This window comes from Lepidochelys olivacea (genome assembly GCF_965140295.1).
Source record: "Lepidochelys olivacea isolate rLepOli2 genome assembly, chromosome: 3".
Taxonomy (NCBI): Eukaryota; Metazoa; Chordata; order Testudines; family Cheloniidae; genus Lepidochelys; species Lepidochelys olivacea.
The window spans coordinates 208,442,019-208,457,710 of record NC_140413.1 but is presented as its reverse complement, the minus strand read 5'-3'; the positions used below and the strand labels follow the sequence as shown (position 1 = coordinate 208,457,710).

At 41.6% G+C, this 15,692-nt stretch overlaps 1 protein-coding gene across 2 annotated transcripts in view; it reads right to left on the bottom strand.

Moving 5' to 3' along the window:
- SOS1 (SOS Ras/Rac guanine nucleotide exchange factor 1) overlaps positions 1 to 15,692 on the bottom strand; it is a 96,773-nt gene that overhangs the window by 51,285 nt on the left and 29,796 nt on the right. For both annotated transcript variants that reach the window (XM_084623412.1, XM_084623413.1), the window contains exons 5-8: positions 13,049 to 13,258; positions 10,839 to 10,982; positions 9,853 to 9,963; positions 9,663 to 9,761 (exon numbers count right to left, since the gene is read on the bottom strand). In XM_084623412.1, coding sequence (XP_084479538.1) covers positions 9,663 to 9,761; positions 9,853 to 9,963; positions 10,839 to 10,982; positions 13,049 to 13,258 — 564 coding nt within the window. The remainder of the gene's footprint in view (positions 1 to 9,662; positions 9,762 to 9,852; positions 9,964 to 10,838; positions 10,983 to 13,048; positions 13,259 to 15,692) is intronic.

Here is a 15,692-nt window from a genome sequence, read left to right as displayed (position 1 = left end):
TTAACTCATAATTAGATGCATAATTCAATTTTATTGAACATTTATAATTTCTTAAACTAAAAAGTACATTCAAATTACTGTTTTAATATCCAAACAGGTGCCAAAATATGTAATTTAAAAAAATTATTTCAACACATACAGATGTAATCTAACCCTACAAGAAACAGATGAAAACAGCATTGTTTGCAAATATGTCAGTCAACACTGTCAGCAAAAGTGACTCTTGAACCAGCTACAAAATTTTGTAGAAGTCTGCAGTAGACTCAAATAGCTACTAGCAGATTCTTCGTATGGATTTTGTATGCTCAAAAGTCCAGCACTGAGGAGCTGCATATGTTGCCACTTGCACATTTGGAGAAGCTGCTGTAACTAAAAATCCATCTTTACACTTTCCTGCCTAACTTCAACTTCATCAGTTCCTTCCATACTTGCTGCTATCTCTTCCACAGCAGTTGCATTATCTTTCTGGATAAATGTAGATGCCAGCAACAGTTCCCCTCTGTGGCCCCCCATGCTCTTGTGAGTCCTCTCCTCCTTGGAGTCATCCAGTTTTTTCCTCCTCAGCTGGAGCAGCACTGCAGAATATAGATGGACATTTTATTTTAAAATGTTTCATTAACTAGACTGGTAACATACATTGTTCCATCTATATTTGAAATATCACAAAATATTTACCTATTTGCTTTCACATTTGGGATTGAGGACATCCATTTTCTTCCCAAGAATTCTCCATCACAGTAAAGTAATGTTGATTTAAAACACCATCTTTCCTTTTTCTTATATAATTCCAATTTGTAATAAAATTCACCTTAACAGCATCAACATGATTAAGCATAGAGTCTGATTTTTACTGGCAGAGTTATGAGGGCTTGCACTCATCTCGATGGTATTTCTGCATTTGGACATGTTACACGATAACTTCTGAATGCTGCGTCCAATCAATTCCAAAATTTTCAGGGAGTGTACTAAGTATCAACAGGCAGAACCCTACTCATTTTGGTGACAACCGGAAAAAACAAAGGGAGAAATGGGAGACACAGAATGGGTTTGCAGAACTAGCAGCTTCAGCCACCTCCACAACTGTCCACAGGAGCAAAGAACCGGTTGATGGCAGCCATTATCACCTTCCAGTTTTACAATACCCTCACCTTAACTCTGCCCATCCTCCCAATACAGTTTAAAAATGCTGACAACTCTGAAAAAAAATAAAAGAAACAGAAAAAGGATGAATAAGAATGGCAGGGGAAATGGGAGCACACAGAACCCTGGCGGGGGGAAGGGAGGAGCTGGAAGGGGAGAATGGTGGACCTGGCATGAGGGGAAAGGGGACCACACAGCCCCTGGCATAGAGGAGATGCGGGCTGGGGAAAGCTTGTTGGGGAGAGGGGGATGTGGAGGGAGTCAAGGAGCCTTTGGGTTGTGCAATGAGCTCAGACAATAGAAGCAACGTAGCAATAGTATCACCTGCTAGATTACTCCTATTTTTAAGTTGATTATATCTTTCCATATGTCTTCACTGGGGAGACCGTTTAAAATGTTAGTAGAACCACATTCTCTGTAAATGCAAGAGAGACTTATACATCCCTGTCATGCTGCTGTAGTTTGGGTGACAGGAGAAAACATTCTGATAACAGGGCATTACACGTATTAGATGCTAAATGTACTTTTTTATTATACATACAAAAAAAAAGAGGCTATGTTAAAAGAACACTTAGGTTGCCAGTCAAGCATTCGTAAATTAGGAAATACTAGATTTAGGGTTGTCTGTGCAAACTAAGTTCTGCCTCCATTGTGCATCTTTCCTATGCACTGAATGAGGCAGAGTTCTGTGGAAAAGACAGCATGTGATCATGCAGTTAAAGACAACCATAATGCATATGCACAAGGGGTCAAATAAGGTTGCACAGACAACCATAAATCTGACATTTTCTAACTTTCAAGTGCTTGACTTTGCTACCTAAATAATGATCTCTAATTTAGGGTTTTTTCTACATAATTTCCTAAGTTTTTAGTCAAGGAAAAAGGTAATATAATTTGTTTTTATGTGCAACTGTAACAATCCCTATCATGCAGTGTTTAACCCAGAGCCTTTCAGCAGTGGAGTAGAGACTGCAACCCCTTAAACTACAGAATTAACTTCATTAACATGCAGCAGCAAAAGGTGGTTATTCAGGATGGGTCAATCGGCTTGGGGAGTGGTTGAAGGGGTAGCCCAGCTGGTCTGGCTTTCCCATCCCCCTGAAATTCGGGGAGCTCCTGCTGCTCCTGGTGTCCCTAGAAAAGGGCCAAGGAAGTGGGCCACTTGGGCTGTTTGCTGAATCTGTGGGTGGATGAGGAGGAAGGCAGAGCCCAGCCTGGTTCCCGCCTCATGTGGTGCCTCCATAGGAGGGTATGGGACACTGGGGCCATGAGCCATGTCCAGGTGAGGGGACCTCAGCTCTTCCCCTTCCCCTCTCCAGCTGCTTTGGAAGCTCCTACTAGTTCCCAGTATGTCTGCTGTTGTAGTAGCAGCAACAGCATGAGCCTGGCATGAGCCACGAGCATGCTGCCAACATTTTCCTGAGGAATGCAAGCAAAAGGTGGCATTTTCTAAACAGCCTGTAACATAGCAAAAGCTGAACACAATTTCATGGGACAAAGAAAAGGTACTTCCCTAGCCTAATGGCATGTCCCCATGTCAAATATCAAAAGTTCACCTCAAACAATAGAAAGGTGATAGAAATGTCCTGAGAGTTCTTTACAGAGGAAAGTGTTAGGCAATTTAAGTATAAGGGTCGTTACCAATTCCCCCTGTAATAACTTCAGTCTGGTCTACTCCTAAAAATTAGATCAACCTAGACTGACATTGCTTGGGGGCTGTGAAAAATTTTGTGCCCTGGGCAGTATAGTTAGGTCAAGCTAACCCCTGCTGTAGATGCATCTAGGTCAGAGGTGGGCAAACTACGGCCCGTGCACCAATTCCAGCCCATGGGACCATCCTGCCCAGCCCTTGAGCTCCCAGCCGGGGAGGCTAGCCAGCCCCGGCCCCTCCCCTGCTGTCCCCTCTCCCCCGCAGCCTCACCTCACCACGCCGCCAGTGCTCTGGTCCGCCGCTCCTGGCATGTGGTGCGGCTGGCTCCGGCTGGGCTGCGAGCTCCTGACGCTCAGTGATTTTTCAGGCTTATCACAGTACTAAATTTTGTATTCTTCACAATACTGTAGACATAATTCACTCAATCTTTTTTGTACTATTTACTTAAACATATTAAGAAACCTTACTAGAATTATACAACAATTGAAGTGATCTTCCAGAATAAGACAGCATGCGAAAGAAATTCAAGTTCTGAGACGCAGCCAATTCTGGCCCATTTTAGTTTGCTAAGAACCTGGGGAAAAAGTATATATATCTCTATCTTTTCATTGCCTGCTACATTTACCACTGCCAGCATTCTGCTACCTACAATGTGACTAGACAAAAGGACATGGTGATACCTTGTTACAAATGCTCTCTGAAACATTGTCCTTTATACTCTTACCAGTAAGTATATGAGACTCTAGAGCAGGGGACGGCACATCTGGGTATGGAAATTGTATGGTGGGCCATGAATGCTCATGAAATTGGGGGTTGGGGGGCGGGAGGACTCTGGCTGCGGGCTCTGGGGATGAGGGGTTTGGGGTGCAGGAGGGTGCTCCAGGCTGGGACCGAGGGGTTCAGAGGGCGGGAGGAGGATCAGGGCTGGGGCCAAGGGTCAGGCTCCGGGAGGTGCTCACCTCAATCAGGTCCCGGAAACAGCGGCATGTCCCTCCTCCAGCTCCTATGTGGAGGCGCAGCCAGGCTGCTCTGCGTATTCCCCTGTCCGCAGGCACCGCCCCTGCAGCTCCCACTGGCTGTGATTCCTGGCCAATGGGAGCTGTGGGGGTGGCGCTTGGGGTGGGGACAGTGCCCCTGCATAGAAGCTGGAGGGGGGGGGGGATGTGCTGCTGCTTCCAGGAGCTGTGCGGAGTGGAGTAAGACCCCAACCCTGCTCCCCAGCTGCAGCACCGGAGTGGGGCAAGCCCCAGACCCTCACTTCCCGGCGGGAGCTCGAGGGCCGAATTAAAACATTTGGAGGGCCAGATGCGGCCCCCAGGCTGTAGTTTGCCCACCTCTGCTTTAGTGAGATGAAAGCTGAATTTCCATATAGAAAGTTAACATGAACTGTCAGTTTCAGATTAAATATTAAACAGAATATGTAATTACATTTTAATCAAGAGAATTATTGGATTATTGCAATAATCACTGAAGGTATACATCTGTTGTCACTAATTGGTAGTAAATGGAAATCCATTCTCCCCTCCAATTAGTATTAAAGTACAGGAACTCCTCACTTAACGTTGTAGTTATGTTCTGAAAAATGTGACTAAGTGAATCGATGTTAAGTGAATCCAATTTCCCCATAAGAATTAATGTAAATGGGGGTGGTTAGGTTCCAGGGAAATTTATTTTTTTTTGCCAGACAAAAGGCATTATACACATTTTAAACAATTTTAAACAAGAATTTAATACTACAATCACTGCTGAGTACGAAGCTTGGTTGAGGTGGTGGAATAAGAAAGTAGAAGAGGGTGGATTGTCTGGCTACTCCTCTTGCTGAACTTGAAAAAACGCATCTAGAGATTGTTTTGCTTCCCTTTTTTTTTTCCCCTTGGTAAATTTCTTTATAGCCAATCATTAGATGACCAACTCCCCTAATCACTTTGGAGCTGCGTTCCCTGTCAGGATAGTCACCACTCAGGATTTGCAAGCCAGCTTCAATCATTTGGAAAGCTTCAGAAAGACGTTTGGTAGTCAAATTTCGATGGGTTGGTTCTTCTTCTACTTCTTGGCCCTCTTCTTCCATTGCTCTCGTCACCTCTAGTTGCATCAGATCTTCATTGGTTAGCTCTTCTCCGTGTCACTGCAGAAGTTGTGTAACGTTGGCTTCCTCCACCTCATCAAAACCAGCTTTCTTGGCCAAGCCGAGGATATCTTTCTTCATAGCAGGGACAACATGTTTAAATCCTATTAAGTCACTGGAGACAATGAGGCAGGCAAGGAGGCTAAAGTTGCTGTAGGCTAGGAGAAGCACGTTGCGCAGCAGCAGCTTCCTCTACTCTGCAAGCACCGGGGCGGCGGCTCAACTCCCAGCCCGCCCACTCTACCCCTTTCCCCAAGCCCCCCCCCTTGACCCGCCTCTTCTCCTCCCCCCCACCCTTTACTTCACAGGCTGCTTCCTCGCTCCTACCCCCTCCCTCCTGCCTAAACATGGCAAGCCAGCCGATTGCCGCGGGCAGGAGGGAGGAGGGGAAAGGCACTGATCCGCAGCGTCTGCTCGGGGGGGCACCGTTGGGATGCGGGGAGCATAGGGAGGCTGCCTGCTGTGGAGAAAGCAGGCAGCCAAACAACATAAAAGTGGAGCATTGCTCAACTTTAAACAAGCATGTTCCCTAACTGATCAGCAATGTAACAACGAAACAACGTTAACCGGGACGACTTTAAATGAGGAGTTCCTGTATTTGTATATTACGTGTGTGTGTGTGTGTGTGTGTAAAAATGTCACGCAAGTAATTTTATTTTGAAATATAATATGCATAAGAGCCTATTAACATACAGAAAGCAGCAAGATAGACTATATAAATTACCTGATGTAAAGAAAACCTTAGCAACCAGTTTCAAGAAATAGGTTGTACATAAATCGGAAGAATTAGGCATGAAGCCTTGACATTTATTTAAAAGAGGCAACAAACACTATCGTAACTTCTACCCCCTTACAAACAATTACAGTGTTATATTGAGTGTAAGATCTTATGGACAAACTTTCATCACGATGGCACGACCATTAAAATGAGGATCGAGAGAGACAGAATTCTGTAAAATTTTTCAGCACCAATTGTCAAACTTGATTCCTCAGCCATTTCCAAATTAAAGCCAGAATCATTCCCTTCCCTATATAACAGTTGTATGGGAGCAGCATAAATATACAAATAGTGTAACTGGTACAATTCCAAAGTTGTATGTCAGAAGAGCTCCAGCAGCATGTAATAAATTTAATACTTTCATGCTGGAAAAGGAAAAAAAGTAACATTCTTACCTTCAATGCCCTTGTTGCATCAGAAGGATTTAATAGGATTTAAGACAGTGCAAGAGAGTCAGGAAAAATTATTTGGAATTAAGATGATGTTTCCAACACACATGGACTAGAAACTAAGTTGCAACTCTGCAAAGCCTGGAGAATCGTGTTAAGATGAAATTCAGATATTAAACAAGGCTTTGGAAATGGATCTGTGGCATCTGTCATTCATTTCTAGTGATACCAGAAGTGATCAACTGAAGTTATTGTGAAATGAGAGTATACCAGACAATCAACTAATTACACAAGTACATTTAAAATTCCAACAACTACAGATATTTGCAAAAATACAGCCATTCCCATCAAGTCACAAAACTTAAGTTTACACATATTACGAATAGAGATTAGCAAGATTTTTTTCAGGGAAGGAATATCCAATATTGCACTCCCTGTATCAGAACACTTGCAGCATTATATACATTAGAACTGAAACCATTTAAAGTTACTGAAGCTTTAGAACGCATGATAGAGAAGATATTTATCTCAGAGAATATAAATACTACTCTTTCACATATTGTATTCTTCTGTGCAGGGAAGATTTGTAAATTGCTTAAGACCTTTCCTCTACGCAAAAGGAAATTTTCAGGTGAGTTTTCCTAAAAGTTATCTTACAAAAAGAAAATTAACAGTACAAAAGCATTATGTGTCTACCCTAACCAAGACAGAGATATGGTAACCTATGTCTACAAATATTGTAAACTGTTTCCTTTGACAACATGATAGAACTGTTTATGGATAGTATTATGCAGCTCCACCTTTTATAGCACCATTCACACGAATATAAGCCAACTCTGTCTCCTTTAATTTTACATTAACTACTTACAGCAAGCAGGAATTCTCCACAAACAATTGATTCTTGTACCTTTCCCACACATCCCCACCCCACAGCTTGGAGACTCACCTCGCTGAAATCACAGTCACCAGGAAAGCTACCTTCTATGATAGGTGAGATAGGGAGCACGAGGCCAAAGGCTCGAAGTGTGGGCTTATGAGCCTGCTACAGCGCTTCCCCGGAGCTTGGGCCCGAGATCCCAACGTGGGTGAAGAGTTGCCTGGCATGGGACCGTGCTCACACCCAGTCTTATTCTTTCCCTTGTGGGAGGTTGGAGACTGGCCTCATCCCGCCTTCTTGGGCTTCTTAGTGGGAGCCATGGCTGGGGACTGGTGCTGGCTAGTGGATGGTCCCGGTGGGGCGCTGCGCACCAAGGTCACAGTACTCGGCGCCAAGTCGGAGCGTTGCTCCGGTGCCGGGGTGAGGGTCGACTCCATAAGGAGCGCTCTTAGATGAATATCACACTCCTTTTAGTTCTTGGCTTGAAGGACTTGCAAATTTTGCACTTCTCCCTAATTCGTCCTTCGACCAAGCAACGCAGACAACTGTTATGTGGATCACTAACGGGCATGGGCCTCTTGCAGCAATCACAGAGCTTAGAGCCTAGGGATCAGGGCACGCCCTGATCAGAGGCAAAGTCCTGTTCAGGACCTACAAAGTCTCTAACTATAGCTAAGGGAGTTATAAACACTAATAAAAAACTACACACAGTATAAACAGGCGATAACTAGTTTGTAAGAACAAGCACCTACAGCACTAACTGAAACAGCAACAGTTCCAGCACCGTCACTGGCGGCAAGAAGGAACTGAGGATGGGGGGAACTGGCGGCATCCTATATGCTGTGGAATGTGCACGCCACTCCAGGGGGCACCGGAGCTGGTCCCCTACAGATACTGCTGAGGGAAAAACTTCCAGCACCAGCGCATGTGACAAGCACACACACCTACGCTGAATGGACATAAGCAATCACTCGAAGAAAAATGGATAATATTTGTATATTCCTGATGTACTGTCCATCAGATTTCAATTCTCTTCAGTTTTTTTTAAATCATGTGATAACTGTAATGCACCTGTGCTTTGAACTATAACGGTCACGGTGTAAAAGTTATTTTTTTTGCTCATCTATATATTCAACAAGAAATCGCAAGAAATTCTTTTCAACAGCAAAATCACACAGAAGTCAAACTGGCAGATGGATGTTTAAAACCAAAGCACATGTATTCCATAAAAGATGCAATAAAGCCTCAAGACATTGCTAGTGTCAATTTGCTTAAATGCTCTATGAAAACTATGGAAAATAAATGCTCATCATGTAAAGTATCACTTGAACTAGTTGACATCTGTGGCTAAAAGAAGATATATGAACATGAAACACTTTCTGACAATCTGATTTCTCATTACTGAGACTAATTTGTCTGCAACGATTGTAATCTTGGACTCTAATTTGTGTAATATAATCTTTTATACTTCAGAGAATTCAGTGTTCTTTACGGTTAAGTGTATATAAAAATGCTGGGTCTTCATTCAGTTTCATGTTTTAATAAAGAAACTGTCTGATGTAACTCTCCCTCCCCCCTCCTCCCCGCAATTTGAGTTATAATATTGTCACGTATAACCAAAATTATAAGCAACTCAAATCTTTTGACACAGAGCTTCCAGAACACAGAATGTTGTTGTCAACCAGGAGACAGGAAGGATTTTTTTTCTGAGAGTGTAATTTTTTCCCAACCCTCTTAAAAATTTCCTCTAAAGTAAAATTTAATTTTGGGAGAAACAACTTAAGCAAAATATTCTATTAGTTAAAGATTACTGTTTAATAAAAATGTCTGATTTGTTAAATCAAGAGACTTCGCCCATTTATTTTGTACTGTTCAGATACAGTATTTTAAAATGATAAGATCTTTACAATTCAACCACTGATAGTCCATCACATCACACAAAACACCCAGGAAAAAAACAGATTAATGGAAATGACTCAACTGTAACCTAAATTCTTCAAGATGAACGCTGCACGTTCCCACTTATGGCATACACTAATAGTGTGGTCTGGATGCATTGACAATACATCTCAGAATCCAAGCTGCATCATCAGTACCTCCTATGAGCGAGAATGTGCAGAGGCTACTCAAAGGAACAAAAAAAGTTAAGGGTGAAATAATTTCACTGGAATCCCTATCTCACCCAGAAACCAGAGTAACAATTACTTTACAAAATCTCATCAACTTTAGAAAACTCCATATATATATGTATTTTTTCCAGATTTTCCAGTTAAGAGATGCAGCCATATTTTCACTGATCATTACCCTGTCTTACACTGTTCACCCAGGCTTAGCTTTATTCCTAAAATATAAGCAAAATAAGTAGGAAGTAAAACTCCTTTTTCTATTTGAGGGATCCATTTTCAATACACCAAAACAATATCATTACAGTATTACTCATTATAAAAAAAAAACCCAGATGTTAGTTGCTACACAATATAGATAAAAATATGGACTAGTATTCATTACATACACGAATCTACAATGGCATAGAATTTACATTTCATTACATCAGATTCATCGTTCCATTTCTATTATTAAAAAATTCTGTTAGTCTACTAACATGCCTTACTGAGAATATAGATAGCTCTTATATAACTAAAATTGAGAACGGCTAATATGAAACAAAACATTTTACATGAGCAATATAATTTTTTACTTACCTTTAAAAGTTCAAAATAGTGAAGACAGTGATAAACGGGAGCAAGCAGCAGCCTTGGTAGAACATATTGAACAGCTTCTTTAAAACCTTCTCCTATTGACTGGAAACAAAAATGGTCTTAATCTTAAAACAAAAGATGTTTTGTAACACAATGGTATATTCTTAAAAACATTTAAAAAAAGATATTGTACCTGTAAATAGAATGCTGCTCCAGGCTTTGATAACTGACCAAGAAAGTGATCATGAAAAGCAGGTCGCAAAATATCTTGAGCGTATGATTCATACGGATCAAATGCCAGTTCCTAAGAAGGAATACAAAGTAATTTTTTTAAATGGGTTAGTATCAAAGCTTCATGTTATTGGTAAAAATATGAAGTATATTACATAGGAGAAAACTTTATATATACTTTTATCAGTAAGCACATTTATAAAGATTTAGGCCCCAATTCTGAGAAGATTTAAGCATATGCTTAACGTCATGCATTGTTAGTTATCAGTGTGAAAAGTTAAACTCATGCTCAAGTCTTTGCAGAAACAGGGTCTCAGACACTCCCATTTTGATTTCAGTCTCCAAAGGTCAAGTTTGATACTTCTAAACCTTGAAGCTCTTGTTCATTTCATTTCTGCCAGTACCTTGTCCCTCCACCTGCATGTACTGGAAATAAGGAGGAATTATGATAGTTGGGGGCTACACTTCTCTTATATAGTCTCTGGACCTGAAAATTTGGCGGCATGAGGGGATGCTCATGCAGCCCCGAATGGTCAAAGCCCTTCAAAAATGTCCCAAAGACCTGCGCAACCAGGGGGCAATCCGTTAGCGGGGAACCCCTCCTCCAAAAACTGCCAAAACACACTTCGCAATTATGAGTGGAAGATACCCATAGTGAAACTGCTCCCACAGCCTTTTTGTGACTCAAACTAGTCTATAGTCTCAGAATCAAAGGTAGGTCAGTACGGTAAATCTTGAGAGCCTGGGAAAATCTGCCCTGTGATGACTGTTTCTTTGAAGAAGGTAGATGTCAATGTAGCCAGCCAAGACAGCTGAAACAAAGATGTACTGAACTACCAAAAAACATTTATTCTTTTTTTAAAATTACTCCAGTTATCTAGGACATACAAGGCGTATAACAAAAATAAAATATATATTATAAAAACAAACTTTAATGTTCTTACTTACCTCTGCTAGGTCTTCAAAACAACTGCCTACTAACGGGTGGGGACTGCCTTCATCTGTCATTTCTACGGTGTCCTCAATGTGGCCCAGTAGCTTCACGCTAAGTTCATGAATATCTGATATACGACTAAATATATTTTCCACATCCTGAAGGAAGAAATGGAATCATCAGACAATAAATATCCATGGTGAATAAGAGAGAGAAATTAAATCCATAAGACAAAATATATAGCACACAAAGCAAGCTACTTAATCAGTTATAATATTGAACAAACACTGATTAGTTTCTCAGCTAAAGCAAGATTATAAATATTGTAGGTAACTGACAGGTGATTAATTACTGACTCCTGTTTGGAAGAAAAATAATGGGAGAAGAAACAGAGAACTTAAGTATTTAACAAATATGGCTATTTCTTTCATAGAATCAAACTCTTTAGTGCTTCCCACAAGTGTTGCCTTTTGGTTTCCATTTCAAATTTGAGTCAAAAATAGTAATAACCCAAATGTTAACCCTATGCAGTATACACAGTATTACACACAAATCAGACCACCATTCAATTGCCCAATTTGTGTTCTGAACCCACTGGTGAAACCTAAAGTCTAGCAAGGAAGAAAGATGAACCTGGTGGAAGAGGTGAGCCAAACTTTTCAGCTTGGTTACTCTTAATCCAGTTTTCAGCAGCTCAGGATCTACTGCACATACCCAACTTTGTACACTATGAGTAAAATCCTGGCCCCAGTGAAGTCAATGGCAGAACTGCCACTGACTTCAGTGGAGCCAGAATTTCACCCTACAGCTTCACCTATAGAAAGAATGGCTGGAGGAAAGGTTTGGCAGAATCAGAAAGACAGTTCAACTACATGGAGCTCTAGCATTCAGAGAGAGATCTCATGTAGCTAAGAAAGTGCATGACACTGACAGGAAAACACACATTCCAATTCCCATGCCATGCCAGACTACTGGCCTATGTTAAACAATATTGCAAAAAACAGGCAGCACTTGTTGTTCAAAAAATTGCAAACTCGGCACACCTCCTAAATTTCTATCCAGTAATGCACTTAGCCAATTACGCAATTTTATTTAATTATGCAATGCCAAACAAAGAGGAAGAACATCCTTCCGGTTCCTCAAACATGGTCAGTTTATGACCTGAAGCATAAGTTTTAATCATCCTCAATGGTCTTAAAATCTTTGCATTTATGTAGGATTTTCATAAGAGGCTCTTTTAAAAAAGTGTTTTACAAACACTTTCCCCTTCTACTTACAAAGATCAATAAATATTTTTTTTCTTTCCCACACACACTATATATATATATTAAAAAAAAAGGAACCTGAGGCACAAAGGTTAAGTTACTTGCAGAACGTCTCACAACCCAGTGGCAGAGTAAGTGACACAGGGATCCCAATTCTAAGCCCTTTAATATTTCCACAATACTGCCTGTGTTTATATTTTCAAGGCACTTCAGTACTACATAGTGACAGGCAGAAACAGAAGACAGGCATGATAGACTAGGGCATTCAAACAATTTGGATCTTAATGTGCACTTCAGTGTTGTTGGTTATAATTGTAATACAATCTAATATAAAATGCAGTTTATATGGTAGCTGTACAAGTGGGTTGAGAAATGGTATAGGAGAAACTTACTTCAACTCCCATAACGTCAGTAAAATAGTTCCCAGTGCACTAAATTGACTTTCTAGGATGCCAGAGAAGTGCAAGGGGAATATAATGCTAAATGGTATAGGACACTCAGCCCACTCTGCTCTACAATTCTATATTCTGGATTCTAGACTTCTGGGCTGGGAGGGAGGAAAACATCCCCCTAATCCCTCATCATTTATTTCAGGATGAGCTATAATAAATTCCCATGCTGCCTATCCCCCTTTTCCTGCGTCTCCTTTCTTACCTCCATTTCAATCCTTACACCATGTGTGCATACACACACCCCTTTTCTCAGCCTGTTCTTTCAGAGTTGCCTTTGTAGAGCGAGAGGCAGCATCAACATAAGAACATCTGCTATTGTATTTTGTTTGTTCATCAACAGTTCTGGGCTGGAGCGACAAGTGTCGAGAAACAGATGGCTTTCTGATAGTTCTTCCTATACTATAGGAATGTGATGCCGGACAAAAGTTAGGTCCCAGAAATTCTCACCTATATTAATGCAAACGTAAGCTTGATATGCATTAGTTGTAACATCTATATAATACTTACATGAGCTGAAAACAATTTGGAGTTGGAGACAAAAGGCTCTCTAAAAACTTTTATAATGAGATTTAGTTCCCGTATGTACTGTCGAACCTCTGCCATAAATGACTTGACTAGATCATAATAGGTTTGTTCCCCTGAAGTGGAGGGCTCCTCATCAGATAAAGTTAATGTACTTATATCTTCTACATCTTGATGGAACATATCCATCAACACCTGTGTAAATGAAATTGGAGAAAGTAAGTGGTTTCTTTAAATATACACAAAAATTTGATACAAAAGTTACCAGTGGGAAGGGAAATAAATTGTTATAAAAGATATAGTTGAATACTATTAATGGAAGGCTTTGTATGTTGCCTTGAGGTTGGTTAAATATATCTGGTAAAAAGGAAATTGAATTAAGAAAAAATAATTAAAAAAAAACAGCTAGGTATCATCCTAATTCTAACTCAGAGCTACAGGAAAGAACTGACTGGTAGTTTGGACTGTTCTACACTTTATAGCCCATACGGAAGGGGGGCAGCAGGGTCATGCACATACGGCACACACACCTACAAGTGGGATTCACAAGGACAAATGCTTGGAAATATGCAGTTCGGTTAATGGGCCTGTCCTCCATATGGGGTAGGGGTATGGAGGAAGCAGAAAGAAGGAAATATAGCTTATATTATTTGAGACTGATCCTACTTAAGATGCTTATGGACAGAAGGTAAGGATTACATTACATAAAGGGGCAGCCTACAAGCACCATGAAGGTACTTGAGGGAATACTGTACTAATGCATATCTAGGACAGAGCATAGGCAAGTGTTGACATCTTCATGTCATCTCAGAGTTAACTGATAAGGCCGGGCTAAGTCTGGGAACGCGGTATGGGCCATGTCTGTGTTTGATGTGGTGAATAAGGCAGAGCCACAGAAGTCTCCCTCTAGCAGGTTGTTGCTTTGGGGCAAATACCAACAAGCTGCATGTTTGCTTCAGAGCCCTTCAGAAACCTGGGAGGTTTCTACTCTTTATGCATGGGGTTGTTGCAACTCTTCAGAAGTGTGACTGTAGTGTACTAAGAAAGGGAGGACTTGTGGCACCTTAGAGACTAACCAATTTATTTGAGCATAAGCTTTCATGAGCTACAGCTCACTTCATCGGATGCATAAAGTGGAAAATACAGTGAGGAGATTTATATACACAAATGTAGTGTACTAGGCACCCTTACATCCAAACCCTGTAAAGGCCAGTTTCTTGGCCAATGCATTTTGCTAGTCCCACCAACAGCTGAAGGAGGCAGATTAGGAGAAAGAATCGAAGGAATCAGCATCGTTACCACAATCATATGGCAGGTACCCAAGCTTCTGATGAACATCCACATACAGACATGTATCTACCAGCAATGGTGATGCAGACAGCTGCCCTATACTATTAAGCCCTGGTCTGGTCAACATAAGACAGCTTTTGTCAACCTAATTACGTTAGAGTACACACCACAGCCTTGCTCCCACCAATGTAAGTGCCCTACTACCCCGCGATAATAACTCCACCTCCATGAGAGGCATAGGGCTTATGTTGGTGTAGTTAGGGTGAGGCAATGTCTGTGTAAACACTGCAGGTTACTTACATTGGCTGTCATTCTTATCTATGTCAGGGCTCCATGCTGGAGCCATGAAATTGACGAGAAAGAGTTCACAGTTTGGGCTGTCACTCCAGGTAGGGTGGGGGGGCTCCAGCTAGAGCCCAGCTGTCCCCCTGGGATTCTGGCTCCCCACAGGGCTGCTGCCCCAGATCCCTGCTTCCCACCGGGGGCCCAAGGTGGGCAGGGAAGCACATGCTCCCGGCAGGGAGCTGAGCAGATCTGAGAGCCTGGGCTCCAGCCCCACACTGCCAGTGGAAGTGCTCCTTATGAGGCTGTGCACCACCACCAGAAGGAGGGGGTGTGGACATGAACCACTGCAGTAATTACTGCAGTGGCGATAAGTCAACCTAACATAGGTCAACTTAAGTTTGTAGTATAGACATGCCCTAAGTGTCTTAATGGTTATTAAGGTCTCACAAGGTACTTCACTTTCCTTTAAAGCTAAGGAAGAAATGAATGGGGGAAGAGGGCACAGTCAATACAAGGCTGAAGCAAGATAGGGGACCAGTCACTAGAGCAACAACAAGAAATGAAAACCCCAATGAGCTGATTAACACGAGTAATGCCAACAACAGACAGGGTAAACACAGTGAGAAGGGGACACAAGAAAGGTTCCATGGACTTCAATGGAACTAGAGGCTCTGACCTCTTTTGAGGGACTGATTCCAAATTGTGTGGGGTTTTTTTGTTTTGGTTTTTTTGAAAGAGAAAAAATACAGATTATTTGCCCTCCAATGTGTCAAAAGATTGAGACTAGGTGCCCAAGGCAGCTAGAATGCAGCAACGCTTGAGTACAAGCCAAAGGAATTTGGCTTATCGACCAAACATAGTCAGAAAGACAGTCTTCTGGACCACTGGGGTATGCTGGGGTTGCATGAAGTGTCCCAAATAAAACTTTGCACCATCAACCCCCAGGAATGCTCTACATTGAAGTCACTGTTGTCTCAAAACAGCAATAATTTTAGAAGTTCACGTACTGCTGGGGGGTTTCTAAAGGAAGAGACATCAAAATTCTACATTACAA